This window comes from Panicum hallii, chromosome 4 (genome assembly GCF_002211085.1).
Source record: "Panicum hallii strain FIL2 chromosome 4, PHallii_v3.1, whole genome shotgun sequence".
Classification (NCBI taxonomy): Eukaryota; Viridiplantae; Streptophyta; class Magnoliopsida; order Poales; family Poaceae; genus Panicum; species Panicum hallii.
Window position 1 is genome coordinate 45036169 of NC_038045.1, and position 17024 is coordinate 45053192.

At 43.8% G+C, this 17024-nt stretch overlaps 1 protein-coding gene across 1 annotated transcript; it reads right to left on the minus strand.

The window, feature by feature from the left end:
• Nucleotides 1–278: 278 nt before the first annotated feature.
• LOC112889325 lies at nt 279–2656 on the minus strand. The gene is made up of 2 exons (XM_025955896.1): nt 944–2656; nt 279–599 (listed from the first exon to the last, which is right to left on the minus strand). Exon 1 carries the CDS (start codon nt 2514–2516, stop codon nt 948–950), a length of 1569 nt encoding a protein of 522 aa, XP_025811681.1. The 5' UTR covers nt 2517–2656; the 3' UTR covers nt 279–599; nt 944–947.
• Nucleotides 2657–17024: the final 14368 nt, after the last annotated feature.

Here is a 17024-nt window from a genome sequence, read left to right on the forward strand (position 1 = left end):
TACCTCAGTCATGCATGCATGCAACTTCTGTGAATTGAATCGACAATGATTGCCGTGATATTGGAACCCCAATCGAGTCAATTGAATCGACAAAATCAATGCAAAACTCAATGACCTCCTCAATAGTAATCTCTTTCACAAGGTGTACCAGGAGGTGCGTCATAACATTGAATGGAGTGAGTCCATACACATGACAAACATCTCACAGATACTTGGACTGTAAATACATTTGTCAAATAACACTGAATTCATGATAACAAGCACAACAACTTGGATAATAACATGCCAAATAGCGGAGCAGAGATAGGTTGATATTCCTCATCAAGATAAATATTTGGATGTCAACATGAGCTTAAAATAGTTCAATAATTTCAAAAATATTCAACATTCAACACAACAGTAAGATTTGACTGAGCCATGATTCAAATAAACTTGACATATAATAGCAACACCAAGTCGTCTAGAATAGATAACATCGACAAGATGCAAAACATCCCTCATGTGTTGGTTGCCCTGGTGTATATCTGCTGGCTGGAATGAACAAAGACCATCCTTATGAGCCCCCTTGCAATGGCCCTCCGTGCTAAGGATCCATTAATCTGTGGATCGAAAGGAACAAAACTTTGCTTTATTCATAAGCTCATTTAATGAGATAAATTGAATATACAGCAAATAGCAAGTAACAAGTATTTTTCTGTATGGAAAACATTTGCAAACACAAACGTAACAAAAAAACAGATCTTGCTGACACAACAAAATTCATTGACAACTAATAATACTTGTGTGTGAGATAAATTGAATATACAGCAAATAGCAAGTAACAAGTATTTTTCTGTATGGAAAACATTTGCAAACACAAAAGTAACAAAAAAACAGATCTTGCTGACACAACAAAATTCATTGACAACTAACAATACTTGTGTGTGAAAAATGATAGCATCACCTTTTTACAGGAAGCATGAGGAGGAGGCGACGATCTTATCGCTCACACGTTGTGACCGTGGAACACACGCCAACATAAGTCCTTTATATAGAACCATGTGGTATCCTGGTAGCTTCTTGGTGTTGATATCAACATATAAGACATCATCTTCAACCACACTTAGAAGAGGATGGGAAATAGGACCATCAGGTGTGTATTGCATGTCAAAGCACATAGCTCTCTTCCACCCAAATTCCATGTCAGCAAGATTCAAATTCCACATCGTGATGGTCCTTCCCTCCACATAAGCAAACCTAATGATGGTGCTTTGACAGCTTGACCCAGCTATGCAACGGCTCTCCTCTGGACGCCCCCGGCCATGCAAAGGATCAGAGAGTAGTGGCAGTGATATAAATTTGAATTCTGGAACTTGAGCTAGCAGATTTTCACACACCAAAATACCCTTGGTCAGATCAGCCCAGCAGAGGCCGCTGGTTCCCACCGGAAAAACTGTATCAGCATGGAATGCATATCCGTTGACTTGCTGGGGGAGGACAACCTCTGTCTCTACCCAAGAAGGTTGGCTGCTAGAACTGTTGGACCAAGTAAGTAGTGTGGCATTTGATGTCGGGAGCCAATTGCTGTCAAGGCGAAGTAGAAGCTCAACAAGGACATAGCCAGAGTCGCTGGACGGTGGAAGGCGAAGTACAGCAGCACCAGACCCAATGCAGCGGTGCGAAAATAAGGAGATACACTTGGGCACCTGAGCAGCGGCAGCTAGGGTCTTGAGCTTGGCATCGTAGATGAGATAAAACCCTGGGCCGTGCATACAAGGACGATAGGTGCCGAAGTACATGACGATGATTTCGTGGTCGGCACGGGCGATGACGGCGCTGCCAAACTTATTGGCGCTGATCTCCGGCGACACACGGAGCGACAATGAGGAAACCGTTGGCCACGAGTGTCGCCCAGAGAAGTCGAGCTCCAAGGCATCAAGGAAGTATTTGTCTGCAATGCCGGTGATCAGCTTGGTGATTGCAGCCGACCTGGGAGGATGCTGCCTAAGAGCCGCCGCCGCCGGCTCCTCATATTGAGCCTGGTACTCGAGGATCTTGCGCTGGATGGCAATTTGTTCCGCGGCGTCCCTCTGTGCACTGTTGAGGCCTGGCTGTAGAGCGATAGTTTGGCGGAGGTCATCCAGGATGGACGTCAATGACGGCGCGCCGGACTTCTTGATGAGCTCTGCCACCTCATCGATCAAGCGAACACTGCAGTTCAGCAGGACCTCCCGAATCGACAACTCGGACAACAACAACCCCATGTCAACGGCGGAACCGGATCCGTCCGTGGGCTTTACCTCCTCCTCCATCGAAGGGGTGGGGTTGGGGATTTCTGGCGCGGGCGGTGGCGCCTCCATCGGAGGGGTGGGGTTGGGGGTTACTGGCGCGGGCGGTGGCGCCTCCGGTGGCCCGGCGATGGTGGCGGCCGAGACGGCGGAGGGCGAGGCGGCGGGAGGAGATAGCCGGTGGGCGGCGTCGGGGGCAGTGGATCTCGCCGGCGCAACGGGGTGGGGAGCGGCGGGCCGGGCGGCCATTAGGGTACTGGAGGCGGTGGAGGGGCGGGGGAGCTCGACGGCGACGGCGACGGACGGCGGGAGAGGAGGCGCGGGTGGCGGCGGGTTGGGAGGAGGCGCGGGTGGCGGCGGGGAGAGGAGGCGCGGGTGGCCGAGTTAGGGTTGGGTGGGTTAATCTGGGCCCTCCAAATTTATATTCAATGGTCCAAAAAAGGTCAGATTTTGCCCAAAAAATCTGAATTCAGATAAATAGATGGTCCCTGGAAATAATGAAGAGAGACGATGTAAAATGAATAAATCGTTTTCGACCCTCGCAGCAAGACACCACCGAAACGACTCCCTCCGCTCGTTTCAGTAGGCATTGAATCGGATCGAGGACGCCGGCGCCGCCGCTTCTCCCGCGCTCGCGCTCCCTTCCTTCGCACACGCTCCTCCTTCCCTTTTCCCGTCGCCGGTACTGGTAATCCCGCTGACAGCCCGCGAGCGCGCGCTCAGTCAAGGCAGGGCAGGGCTGCCCTCGCTGCCCGATCTGCTCCGATCGTCGCAGGTGCTGGTAATCCCGCAAATAGGGAATCGAAGGGATCTTCTTGACTCATTTTCGTTTAAGTTTGCATCTTTTAGTTGCAGGATTGGCGCAACATTCCATGAGATGAGATGCCTGATGCTTTTTCTACTACATACGAACATGGTTTCTTGGAATCATTGTAGTTCTTGCCAAAAACCTGCATTGCATAAAGTTTGAGTATATAATTTGGCTTCCCACCGTGGAATCTGTATCTTTGGGTACAATCAACACGGAGATGAAGAGTGGACAAGAAAGAATATTGCTTTATTCCATTTTTCACCTGCCCAGTACAGTGTGTCAGGGGGTATTTATAGGGGGGCCCTGACTTCGTAGTTTACAGAATATGAAAATTTACAACTTAATTGAATCTTAGACAAAACTACTTCTTGAATCCAGCAAGTACTATTCCTGACTTCGCATGTATTCCTTGGTCTTCGCTTGATTCTTTTCTTCATTGATGGAGATAGAAAGCTGCGAAGCCAACTGTCTTAGCGTGAACATTTGACTCAAGTTTGCTAGTCTTGAATTTCTCCTTGCGGCGGAGCTAATCTTGAATCTGCAAAGTCAAACAATTGTCTTTGACTGACACAGAATTTAGATAAGGATAAGTTTTATCCGTAAATTATTTTCCAAATTTCGGGACGTAGTTTTTATTTATGAAGTTGATTCCCAACATTGATGTAGGAGACTAATTGTTGATTATCAGTGAGGAACGTGGTGTACGAATGTCCAATTTGTCAACAAATAGACCCGGCGCGCGTTAATTTTCACATAATGTATAATATGTAAATACAATAGTAATAAGTTGTTCAATAGATAGTACTATTATTGTGATAAATATGCGCAGTAATACAGTGCAGTTATATGTAATTTTTTTGTGTATAAGTAACATATATCTACTTTTTTAAAGTACTTTTTTCTTATTTTCTTTTTTGTGCTTGCGGCCTATTTTTCTGGTTTATTATACCGAAAAGGATGATGAATAAAATAGTGCAATCGTTTTAGCATCAACATGTATTATAGATGTATTACCAAAAAGGGGAAAATAGAGGGGGGAAATGAGACAATTCATTAGAAAAAGTATTTGAGGGATATGATAAAATCAATTGTATAGATATATATGGAATAAGAGGTTACGGATTAAGAGATATAGTAAGAAACGCGATCAAGTAAGGTTATCGGTTTCCTTTTTTGTAAAGAACTTATATAAAAAATGAATAGTTTTTTATATAGCAATTAATATGTAGTTTTTAAGTAATGGGAAAAAATCTAAAAAACATATGTAGTAAATGTGTGCTATTTTTCTCTAGAAATGTAAGGAATATTATAGTGGAACAAATTTATTCATTGGAATTATGGATTAATTGATAGAGCAAGAAACGTGATGAAGTAAGGTTCTCGATTTTTTTAAAAGAATATATAGGTAAAAAATTAGTTTTTTTGTTAAAAAAACAAAATACGACTGTAAATTGGGATAATTAATTAGGAAAATTATTTTAGGGTTACGGTAAAATCAATTTGAAAGTATATGTACAACGCGATTCATAATATCAAATAGAAGGTTCAGTAGGTATTTTTTCGAAAAAAAAGTTTCATGCATGGAGAAATGTCGATGCTGTAAGCACTAATTTTGGGATATGATACAATCAATTTTAGAATACATATAGTTCGTAAATAATTGAGCACTAATTTTGGGATATGGTACAATCGAATTTAGAAATGCATATAGTTTTAAATAATTATTAGGGAAAAATTTAGTTTTATGAGACAAATTTAAAAAAATATATATAATAAATGTAGAAATGCATATAGTTTGTAAATAATTATTAGGAAAAATTTAGGTTTATGAGAAAATTTTCAAAAAAATTATATAATAAATGGAATATTAATGAGAGAAAAGAGGAAATTTTTTTCAAAATATATATAACAAATGGGGTGTAGTTTTGTTCGTAAAAATGAAAGAAATATTATGGTGAAATCCGTTTATTAATCGGAGTTACGGAAAGAAGCGGGAAAAAAATTCAGAATATATATAGCAAATGGAGTCTAGTTTTGTTTGTGAAAATGTAAGAAAAATTATGGTGAAAAATCCGTTTATTAATCAGAGTTACGGATTAAAAGTTACGGCAAGGAACATGTTTAGGAACTGTCTCATTTTCCGTGCCGGAGGAAGATTAAAAAAAACCGAAACGGCGGGCGTGGCAGCCCCTCTTCCCTGCGCGCGTTGATTTTTTTTCTTTTGGAACGACCTCAGCCGTCCATTCAGAAACGGGTGGACTACAAATTTTGAAACGAAGTAGACAGCTCCGTTGCGCTCCGTTGTGCCGAGCTTTATATATACTCCCTCATTTTCCAAAAGTTTGACGTTGGTTAGTTCAAAATTTTGGAGAAGGAGGGAGTAGTAAGTAGTAATAATAAGATCTGCAAAAGTAAGAGCTGTTGCTTCCGCTGTAAAGACAGGAAACATAAACCCAAGAGGCTTTTATGTACTCTCTTCTTTTCCAAAAGTTTTGAACTAACCAACGTTAAACTTTTGGAAAAGGATGGAGTACACGTTTAGAGTTAGGTGAGGCTCCTCGCTGATTAGGAAGATTCCAGACCTGCATTGCTATTAGACATAACATTTTGATCCGGAATTAAGCTAGGAAAACTAAGGCGGTGTTTAAATGGACACAGTCACCAGTTGCGTCGAGCCGACAGATGTGGCCAGTCGCCATCACCGCTGCCACTGCGAACCACAACATACTCCAACTGTCGGCACGCCATGCTAGACCCAGGGTGGGTGGATCCGGCAGCCACTGCCACCACTCGTCGGAGGAGAGGTGGAACCAGCCGCAGTGTGGTGCTGGTGCAGAACGTCGATGCCGTGGTGCCGGTGGACCCAAAGGAGTTCAGGGTCCCTTTGGTTCAGCTTTGAGGAAGTGATTCTAACTAAGAAAGCTGAAATCTCAACCAAAGGGGTTCACTGTAGGAATCGATTCTCCAAAATCTGGTGATTCCTCTAGTTCATTTGTGAAAGCTGCCCTTCCCCCAGATTTCTCTGCGTTTGGGTGAAAATTACCCACCATGCCACCGCCAAGTAACGTACCCCTTCGCTTCTTTTTTCCGCGTCACCTCCTCCTTCCTCCCCGCCCCCCCCCCACCACCGCCCAACTCGCCCCGACCCCCGGCCATGCCGGCCCCCGCCGCCAGGGCGCGCTCCCGCCGCCCAGGCGAGCCCTGCCGCGGCGGCCGGCCGCCCCGATCCCTAGCAGCGCCGCCCCCGCCACCCCCGACCCCCGGCCCTGCCGCCCCCCGCCGCCCGAGCGCGCCCCGCCGCCCCGACCCCCGGCCGCGCCGCTCCCCGCCTCCCCGACCCCCGGCCGCGCCGCCCCCACCGCCTGCGGGTTCGCCCCGCCGGCCCCGACCCCCGGCCCCGCCGCCCCTGGTCCACCGTAGCGTCGCCCACCCCTGGAACGACACCGCCGGCCGCTTCGAGGCAACAAGGAAGCAAGCAACTATAATGCACTAGTTCATACACAAATCAACAAATATCATACAAGTAAATGATATTTGGAGCTTTTTTTAAGAGAGGTGCAAATACGAAAGTTATTCTCTAACTAAAAGACTACAACTTTCTACAACTTTCTATTGAGTCAAGGTTCAACTTGACCTCATTCAATCAGAAAATTTTTGTGAATTGGATGTGTGCTGTGATTGCTATAATTTGTGTACACTTGAATTAGATGCAAATTTTTAGTAATTATTTTCAAAAGATATTGTTATTTACATATTAATTTGATCAATTTGATTAATAAGCATACATACATAATAAGTATATATGAATATTAATACTGAACTCAGAGACAGGGGTATAACAGATATTTCTACTCAGAATCCACAGTTGACAGCTGTTTCAGCCAAACAGCTTTCAACTTTTCCACAGCTGGCAGCTCACAGCTGATTTCCCACAGCTAGCAGCTGAAATCAGATTCTCAGAAATCCACAACTGAACCAAAGGCACCCTCAGATGGGGGAGAGCCGGCTGGCGGCGGAGGACCCAGCACACTAGGGGCGGATCCAAATGGGGGAGGGGGCGGGGTAAAGTGGGCTATTACGCCCTTTAAATTTTTAAACACCTTATATATAATTGAATTTTAGTGTTAAATATTAGAGAAAAATAAAGTTCAGAATGAGCAAAAGAAATCAATTTTTAGCTTAATCTAACACTTTTTTCACAATTTTACCCCCTTAATTTTTACTTCTGCGTCCGCCAACTGCACGCCAGGCGGCAGGCTACGCCCCTCCCCTCCTCCCCTTCTCGTTGTTCACCACGGGGACGGGGACAAGACAAAACAACCAAAGGGGAGGGAAGGGAACCACACCAACTCCAGAACCTCTGCTACATCAAAAACCCTCCTCCATGGTCTCCCGCGGCGGCGGCCGGGGTAGCCGCCACGGAGACCGTCCCAACTGCTTCGTGTGGCCGCCACCGCCTTCCACGCCGCGCTCGGTGCCGACTGTGGTCACGGGCTACCTTGGGCCTATGGTGCTGCCGCGGCACCGCGGCGCGCACGCGGTGCTGGCGGCCGTGTGCTGGGGGCCGCTCACGCCACCGACCCCTCAAGTCTCCTTGTCGCCTGCGCCTGCTGCAGCGGCACCGGTCACCACCAGGGCCGCGCCTCCGTACTCCTCGGCGCCCGATCCGTCGGCTCCGGCCTCCTCCGCGCTGTCTCCCGCAGCCCTGCTGGCCAAGGACGAGGAGGCGTTCATCGCCGTGACTGCGCAGGGGACGACGGCTGCTGACGATGCGGACGACGCGCCATACGTCGTCGACCACGACTTGGCTCCGCGCTCCAGAAAGGGCCTCGCGCACCCTGCTTGGCCGGTCCCCGAACGCCTTGTCGACGTCGACCTGGCGCCGCTCCCCAGGCAGGGCCTCGAGCGCCTCGTCGACGTCAACCCGGCGCCGCCCTCCAGGAAGGGCCTTGCGCGCCCTGCTCGGCCGGGCCTCGAGCGCCTCGACATCGTCCTGGTGCCGTTCTGCAGGGAGGGCCTCGCGCGCCCTGCTTGGCCGGTCCTCGCCACCGTCACGAAAAAGGCGGAAGACTTCCTCCTGAACGGTGCCGACAATGATTTGTTCCATTATGAAGTGAGTCTCCACATCTCGCCTCGAATACATGCATGTTTGGTTAGATCCAGTACGGTGGTGGTCTCGGGTGTGAGATCGAGTTAATTTGTGAGCAAACAATGCCATGGACATGCGCGTATGTGCAGCGTCTCCACGCTCGTCTGCTCTCGTTTGCTTGTCCTCCTTGATCCATCGGATCCAGTGCTCAGTTGCTTGTTTTTGTGGTGTCCCGTTTGTACTGGCCGGCCTCTTATTGGTAACCCAGAACGCACATGCACATCTTGCACTTCCCAAGTTCCCATCCTATCCTATCCGGCTCATGGATATTGCGTTTGTTACTGACATAGAATTTCGAACGGAGTCTCACAATGCACATAATCCATCAAACTTGTTATGTTGTCTTTTCTACTGAATGAATCTATTATGAAAATCTGTATAGGGTGTGTTTAGATGGACTGAAATTGGGCTGAAATGCAATGTAGCACTGAAAAATGCACTGTAGCACTTTTCGTTTGTTTGTGGTAAATATTGTCCTACCATGGCCTAACTAGGCTCAAAAGACAACCAAACTGTGCAATTAGTTTTTGATTTCATCTACATTTAGTACTCCATGCATGTGCCGGTATTTTGATGTGATGGGGAATCTTCTTTTTGCATAGTGAAATTTGGGAACTAAACAAGGCCATATGTTATGATGTGTGAAACTACTATGGCCCAGTTGATCTCAATAAAAGATTATGATCAATTTTTCCTATGATTATGTCTTTAGGTTGCTATTAGTTCTGAGTCAACTAATAGGGAAGTTCTCAGTGGTTCAACTTTTGGTGGCAAATTGAAGGAATAGTCTTTACATTGCTGGTTCACTTTCTTTTGAATCTAAGAAGTCTATAGTTATGCTGGTTGATTCAGAAAAGAAGGACAAAGAAAGGTACATAGATCTTCTTAGTTCTCACATCCTATTTTGGACTATTTTTCATGAATAATATATTAAAGTTGTATATCATCTGCGGATGTTGAGTTCTGCAGATGTTATTATCGGAGCATTTGCGCAGGACTAATGGGTGTTTCACCACTTGTAGGTACTGCCCTCTCACCTTTTGTTGTCAATTGCACTGTTGCTCTTTATTTGATATGTTTTTATAAGTGACAGTCTTAATGTTACATTTTTCAGAGGCCTTTACAACAAACATTTTGAAGCCTTTGACAGAAGCTATGAAATTTGCAGAAGAATTACTCAGCTTATGTGATGCCTCACAACATTTGTCAAGCAGACATCATGTGAAAGTAATATTTCTACTCTCAGAATTTGCAATAGTTCTTCACAATTGTATCCTGCTATTTGTTACTTTATTTAGCTCAAACAAGTCATTTATGATAACAAAATATGAGGTAAAGAAAGCATTTTATTCACTGTAGCATCCCTGGAAGTTGTTTTAGGACTTGTTTCAATCATGTTTTCTATCTCTTTATTGAAAATAGATAAGAAGTTGCTTACAGAATTTAGGATGATGCTTTAGTTTTCTGTTCACTGAATCTAGTATACTGGGATACTAATTATTGTTTATATATGTTAATATCAATGAAATATCATTTAAATTTGCACTGCTTCCTTTAGGTTGGTATCTGTCCCAAGTCAAAGTTAGCAGGAGCCCTCTCAGAGAAAAAAAATTCTAGAAAAACTAAGAAGAAACTTCTTGCTGAGATTGTGAAGTTGTTCTTGGAGGCCTCCCTGGATGGAAAATTACTTACCAGAATGAAAGATAGGGAAAGGTCCTAATTCTCTCTAGACCCACATTAATTTACTATAGGAAATTTGTTTCTAGATTTGTAGCTAACACATCAAGTTGTTTACTGTATTTGTAGCTTCATAACATTTGGTATGCGCAAGGTGTTAAAAGATATTGCTTCTAGGCTTGCTCGGAGGTTTAAGAAATATTCTGGAAAGGTGATTTCCATGTGGATATTCTTCTTATTGTGTGCTGCCACTTGATTATTGGTCCTACCTTGACAAATATTTCTTTTCCTGATGAAAAATATCTCTTGTGCACCATGTAGATAACATGTCATCTAAGCGATGTCATCGAGAAAGTCCACAGCAGGCTTGCAAGGGAGTTGCTGAAGGCCCACTGCAAGGTGACTTGCTTGTGCTACCTTAAATATATGTTTTTTCCCTTTGGTGTGCCTATGGTATTGATCACTTGTATTTCAGGAAGATGTGGTTTCTGGTAAACCACCAATTATAACGAGGCCAAGCAAGGATTTGGTTGTTGAATGTCCTCAGACTAGAGATCTGATGGTTGATATTGTGAGTGATCCTGTTGCTTCTTACTTCAATCCTGCTAATTTCATGAAAGTAGATGCTACAAATCTACAATCTTGATATGTACTTTCTGTGGTTGTAATCCCTGCATGTCAGTAGCCAGTGTTGAATCAGTCTTAGTTAGTTATCTTCACTTGGTTTGCACACTGTTTCCCGTAGTCATTAGTAGGGTAGGCATGTGAAGTTAGTGCGTTAATAGTGTTAGTGGTCAGTTGCTCCAACTCGTCGGCAATATTCCTGATTGTGGCCCTTGTGCATCCAGTCTATGTAATCTGAGGAACATAAACAGAAAAAGTTGTAAGTTTTGCAGACTTGAGCCTTTGATCTTGAGTAATCGAGTTCATAGTGAGGTTGATTGACTTAAACACTTTCGTCTCAATGTACTGCTCACTATACTTTTGTCTTTACATGCTACTGATTGTACTTTCATCCAACATTGAATTTGATGTAGGGTAGACTTAACAAGCATCAAAGGTTTTTTGAGTAAACTTAGTGTTGATTGATTTCCGAGTGTGTCTTGCATCACATCTATCTACTACTACCACGCGATGGATGTGGTTATGTTGTTATTTTAAAAATACTGTTGTGTTACTCTATACACAATGTTAACTAGTTGCCTTCATATATGTTATATGTTTCATGTTTGCTTGGTGTAGGATCAGTGTTGGCGGTATCCCTCACCCCAACCTGAAGTTATCATAGCCAGACCAATTGCTGTGAAGTACTTTCGACCATTGGATCAAGTACTTGGTGATATTCAGATGAAATTCAGTCATGTGATTTTGCCTGATAATTTAAGAAAACCAAGCATGAAGCCTAACTTTGTGTCCTTCCTCAATAGCCTTTCGCAGAATTTGATCCATCAGCTATTAGTTACGGTATGTCGGGAGGGGCATGAGGTTCGGGGTGTGTGCTGGCATGGTGCCTTTGAACTGTCAGATATTTGGTTGAGTGAAGGACACCTAACAGTCAATCCTTATCTGGCCTATTCTCAGTACACCGAAGAGGGCGGCCGTAAGGACTACAAAAAACTGCATCAACTTATCTCTTCGGCTTTTCATGACCCTGTTATACAAGCACACCCTTGTCTCCTTGATAAGTTACTGGGTCTTTTAGATACAGCTCCTGGAGTAAAAAGGAGGGATCATGATTTCATCACTTATCTTATAAACCACCCGTGTTTGTTGTCCTATGCGGAGCGGTTAAAGATTATCTTTGTATTAGAGAGGATGGTACGAAAACTTAAAACACCCTACAGGGATAATCTGGAACAAGTTCTGTGTCGCAATTATGGATGGAGTTCTATGATAGTGGACGTTGCAGAATTGAAAGACGCATACTATCATGATGCTGTACAGGATGCAGCTGGAAATCTAATATCAGTGTATGGAAAGGGCTTGGATCAAGCTTTTTCTTTTGCTCGCAATTTCCTAAACCACACTCATGCTCAGGTAAGTTTTCTTTCTTTTTTACTATAATTGTCTTTATGTGGATCATACTTTTCTTTTTGTTGGCTACCATTGTGTTTATGTGGATCGTATTTTGTGGTTTATATGGACTGTTTCAGAGTTTAGACTAATTAGAATCTGTACAGGTTCAAAGTTTGAAGGAAGCTGAAGCTGCAGTTTGTGTTGCGCTTCCTTTCATGCTGCATAATGTATTGCTGTTACTTATGCTTACATTTGTGGGCCCTGGTACCTGGGATCTTATGGGCGTGTGAGTACACATGATTCCTTTGTGTTCTCTTTTCCTTAGTGCTTTATTGCTATATCTATTTGTTGACAAAAGACATTCCTTTCTTTTTGTTGTTGCAGAATCTCAGTGAAAAATGCTGACAGAACTGAAGTTCAGTTCACATGGGATTGGGCATCAACAAATCCTTATAAGGTGCCTACCCCCTCACCCGAACCCACACACAACAACAAAATAGCAATATATACAAATTCCCAAAACACACGCATAGAAGTTATATAGTACCTTTGGAATCAAAATGGCAGTTTGTTGAAGAGATGTAAGTTTACACAAGTAGCTATGTGGTGGACTATATGGGAACTCCGAAGTTTAGCTTTGTGATCGACCCTTCTTATCTATGCTTCTGGACCAGACTCACCTCATTTTTAGCATTGCTTTTATTCTCTTTCCTATCACACTTAGAGTTTGTACATTTCTATTCTTCTCCCTAATCATAACTGCTGTCCCCGGTTGTAATGAATTGCTTAAACTGCTAATTGTCGTACAAATGACATTTTGCTTCTTGCAACTCTATTAATCCCCATACCATTGTTACGTTGGTATTGAATTCGCTGAATTCAGACAATGTTCCCAACTATTTCTACCATCTAAGTTCCGTTGTTCTAGCTCCAGACATTGTAGGCTGCCTGCTGCGACACGCAACCAGCGAACAACTTCGCCAAGCGTTGCAATTTCTTTACACCATAGCAACATGCATCTGCATTGTAACTTTACTAATCTTTTCCCTCCATGTATATTTGTGCTGTATCACATGGGGGTACCAACTAGTAAAAAATCAACTACCTGTTTGCTGATTCTGTTGTTATATTTTGTTTACTGTATGTAACTAGCTGATATTTTATTGTGTATTGCAGAAACCTAGATTACATTGAGCGAGCAGGGGAAAGAAGGTAGTTACTTGACCTTTGGATTTGGTAATGGCAAGAAGTTTGTTGGCGGTGGTGTCGCTTAACGGATGATCCAAGAGGTGCCTCGGGCCTCCTAGTCCTATAGGCACGGATAATGTAGTGTGCTTAGTAGTGCCTGCCCCTGTCGGAGGAAGAATATGCTCAAAATAACTCACCAATGGTGTATTTGCAAGGCAGTTTTGGCACATTTTTTGTCTGGGGCTTCTACTCCAAGGTGCAATGGTCATAACTCTACTGAGTGGAGTCCCATTTACCAACAACTGACTTCTTGATGTGCTGGTAGTTTTAAAGCATTCATATTTCAACTAAAAATGGCCAAGTACATATACAACATCTCTGATCACTTTTGCTGTTAAAGGTGGAAAATATGCAAATCTCTCGTATCTGATCTTAGATTATCAGAAAACAAAACTGAAGCAGCAGTAGTAATGAAGCAGTATTGTCCTGAGAACGATGATGACTGAATCCCCACGGAGAAACCAGTCTTCTTATTGCCTAATTAGTTCACCAGAAGTGGCCTCGGCCGTCGCCTCACACCGAGCAGTAGTAAAGGCAGTACATCAAAACTGAAATTACACATGAGAGTAAGGCAAGGATGTCATATTTTGAGTTATAGCGTGTTCATACTTCATATTCATATTATAGTGCTGCCTCATAGTTTCGGATGAGCAGGCTGCACACTACGAAGTATGTCCTGTCCTCTCCCAAGTCCGATGTACTGGTTTTGGTCGTGCATCTCATTCTGATCATTTCCCTTTGCTGTCCAGAGTCAATTGGAAAAATGGACGTCAGATGTCAATTGCACTGCACGCCTGTTTCTATCAGCAAAATAAAATAGTTTGTTCAAGAACTTGCAGCAATATTACAGTATGCATTGAATGCTGTATGTGTTGATCAGAATATAACTACAGCATCTTGTGTCAAAATTATTTCAGCATAACTACAGCTCTCAGAATAATATTTCACCATTCATGCCTCTGTAGTTTTAGGTTTGGTTCATTTAAATTTGTCTTCTAATGAGATTCTTAGTGTGTTCATTTTTTTTGGAATTAGCATTGGTGTACACTAAAAGAAGTCTGATTTCCTCACATATCCTCTAACTTTATGAAGTAACTGCAATTCTTCAACACATCAAGGCATGTGCCGGATTTAGTTCACAGCAAGTTTTAGAACCTTAGAAAAGAATAATTATATCATTATATTCAGTTAAACCTTAAGATATCCATTCCAACAACAAATGTAACTTCTGGCCTACTTATGTAGATATCCTATTTTTGCATTGTGCGACTTTTACCTGTATACTCCCTCCGTTCCTAAATATTTGACCCTCTCTAGTTCATTTTTGAACTAGCGAGGGACAAATATTTAGGAACGGAGGTAGTAGTTAATAAACTTCAAATGAGTCATGAGCTATAAAAGAGAATCTTTGGTGCCATATATATAATCACCACTAGCCACTATATTATACTCCCCCCTTCCCAAAATAATTGACGTTGGTTAGTTCAACTTTGAACTAACCAACGTCAATTATTTTGGGAAGGGGGGAGTATATTAATACGCCTTCTATATGAATGGATCTTATCTTATCAAATTCTGAAACATGCACTTAGATAAAGCTATGCAAATTATGTTTGAAGGAATTAGGGTTAAACGTGGTGATGTTCGTCACCACGGCTGCGTGTTAATATAGGCAGGGAACAGCCCCCTGCGTGGCTTACAACAGATAGATTACATCGATGGTTAGTTGAGATTACATGAGATCATAACAGACTTGAACGTAAGCGCCTAGACTCTATCTCTAAGCACCTAGTCTTTATCCTTCTAGAACATATTCTTCCAATGTTCCCCCTTAATCACAACTATCCATGTTGAGATTAAACCTGAAATTTACCAGCTTCTGAAATGTCAATGGCTTCGTAAAACCATCCGCAACCTGATCACCTGTTGAAATACCTGATCACCTGTTGAAATGATTCGAACATCCAAGAGTTTATCAGCAACTCTTTCATGCACAAAGTGATAATCAATCTCTACATGTTTAGTTCGAGCATGGAACACAGGGTTCGCTGTTAGATATGTCGCCCCTAGATTATCACACCACAACCTAGCCACCTTTGGTTCCAGAATGCCAAGTTCCTTAAGAACAGTCTGCACCCAGATGATCTCGGCTGTCGCATTTGCTATACTTTTGTACTCTGCCTCTGTACTGGAGCAAGATACGGTAGGTTGCTTCTTGGCACACCAAGACACCAAATTCTCACCAACATAAACTGCAAACCCGCCGGTGGAGCGTCTATCATCCGGGCATCCGGCCCAATCGGCGTCAGAGAACGCACTCACCACCAACGAGCTTTTCTGAAACTTAATTCCCCACTTGATCGTACCCTTGACATACCTAAGAATTCTCTTTACAGCTGCCATGTGAACTTGAGTGGGATTATGTAAGAATTGACAGACTTTGTTCACCGAGAAGGCTAGATCCGGCCTGGTAAGAGTAAGATATTGCAAAGCACCCACAATACTTCTATAGCGAGTAGCCTCTGCTGTATCAAGTGGTGTCCCAATATGCACAAAATATTTTTTCTGAGGTGGATAGAGGAGTGGCTGCAGGTTTACAATTGCTCATACCTGCATTTTGAAGAAGGTTTTCGGTATACTTTTGCTGCGTCAAGAGTAGTCTATCTTCCTTTTGCTTCATCACTTCTATCCCTAGGAAATAGTGAAGATCACCTAGATCCTTAAGGGCGAAATCATTCTTCAGATCAGATAGCAGTGCAGTTATAGCTTCACTCGAGGAGCCAGTGACAATTATGTCATCAACATAAATAAGGACAAATAATGTAATGTGCTGCTTCATGTACATAAACAGGGAGGTATCACCTTTTGACATGACAAAACCCAGCTGTAACAGTTTGGTACTCAATTTTGCGTTCCAGGCTCGTGGAGCTTGCTTGAGGCCATAGATTGCCTTGTCTAACTTGCACACGTAATCAGGGTGCAAAGGATCTTCAAACCCTGGGGGCTGACGCATATATACTTCCTCTTCAAGGTCCCCATGAAGGAAAGCGTTTTGCACATCAAGTTGCCTGAGGCACCACCCTCTAGAGACAGCAATCGATAAAACAATACGAATAGTGGCAGCTTTGACTACGGGACTAAAGGTGTCTTCGTAGTCAATACCGTACCTTTGTTTAAAGCCCTTGGCCACCACGCGAGCTTTGTGTCTATCAATTGTGCCGTCAGCTTTCTTCTTTATTTTGAAAACCCACTTCGAGTCTATGATGTTCTTGATCCCTGTTCGAGGAACAGGATGCCATGTGTTGTTCCGAATCAGGGTGTCATACTCAGTTGTCATGGCTCGCCTCCAGTTTGCATCGTCGAGTGCCTCTTGCAACGACTCTGGTTCTCCTGTTTCAGTGAGAAGACAAACATAATCACTAAAATCCTTGCGTTTTCGGATGTTGTTTTGTAACCTGGTGACCGGGCGTGTGGACGACAGTGGTTGTTGGCGATCATCAGGCATAGATGGCGTGGACGCAGCAGTAGGTGCACCAGAGTTTGCGGCAGACCCGGATGCAGTGGAACGCGGAGGCAAAGTTTGTATAGCCGGCGAAGTTTGTATAGCCGGTGCCCCATCCTCCCCATCCGCAGAAGATCCCAAGCCTGGAACATGCTGGGCACGTACCCGACCAGGCGCGAGGTCCAGAGTAGATGCGGCATCCTGCGCGAGCACCGATCCCGGAGCAGATGCGCGCGCAGAAGCGGACGGACCGGGCGCAGGCGCAGGCGCATCATCCTCGGGCGTGACGTCGGGATCTTCTGTGGAATTGTGCGGCGAGTGGACAGCCTGCATAAAATCATGAGAACCATTGCT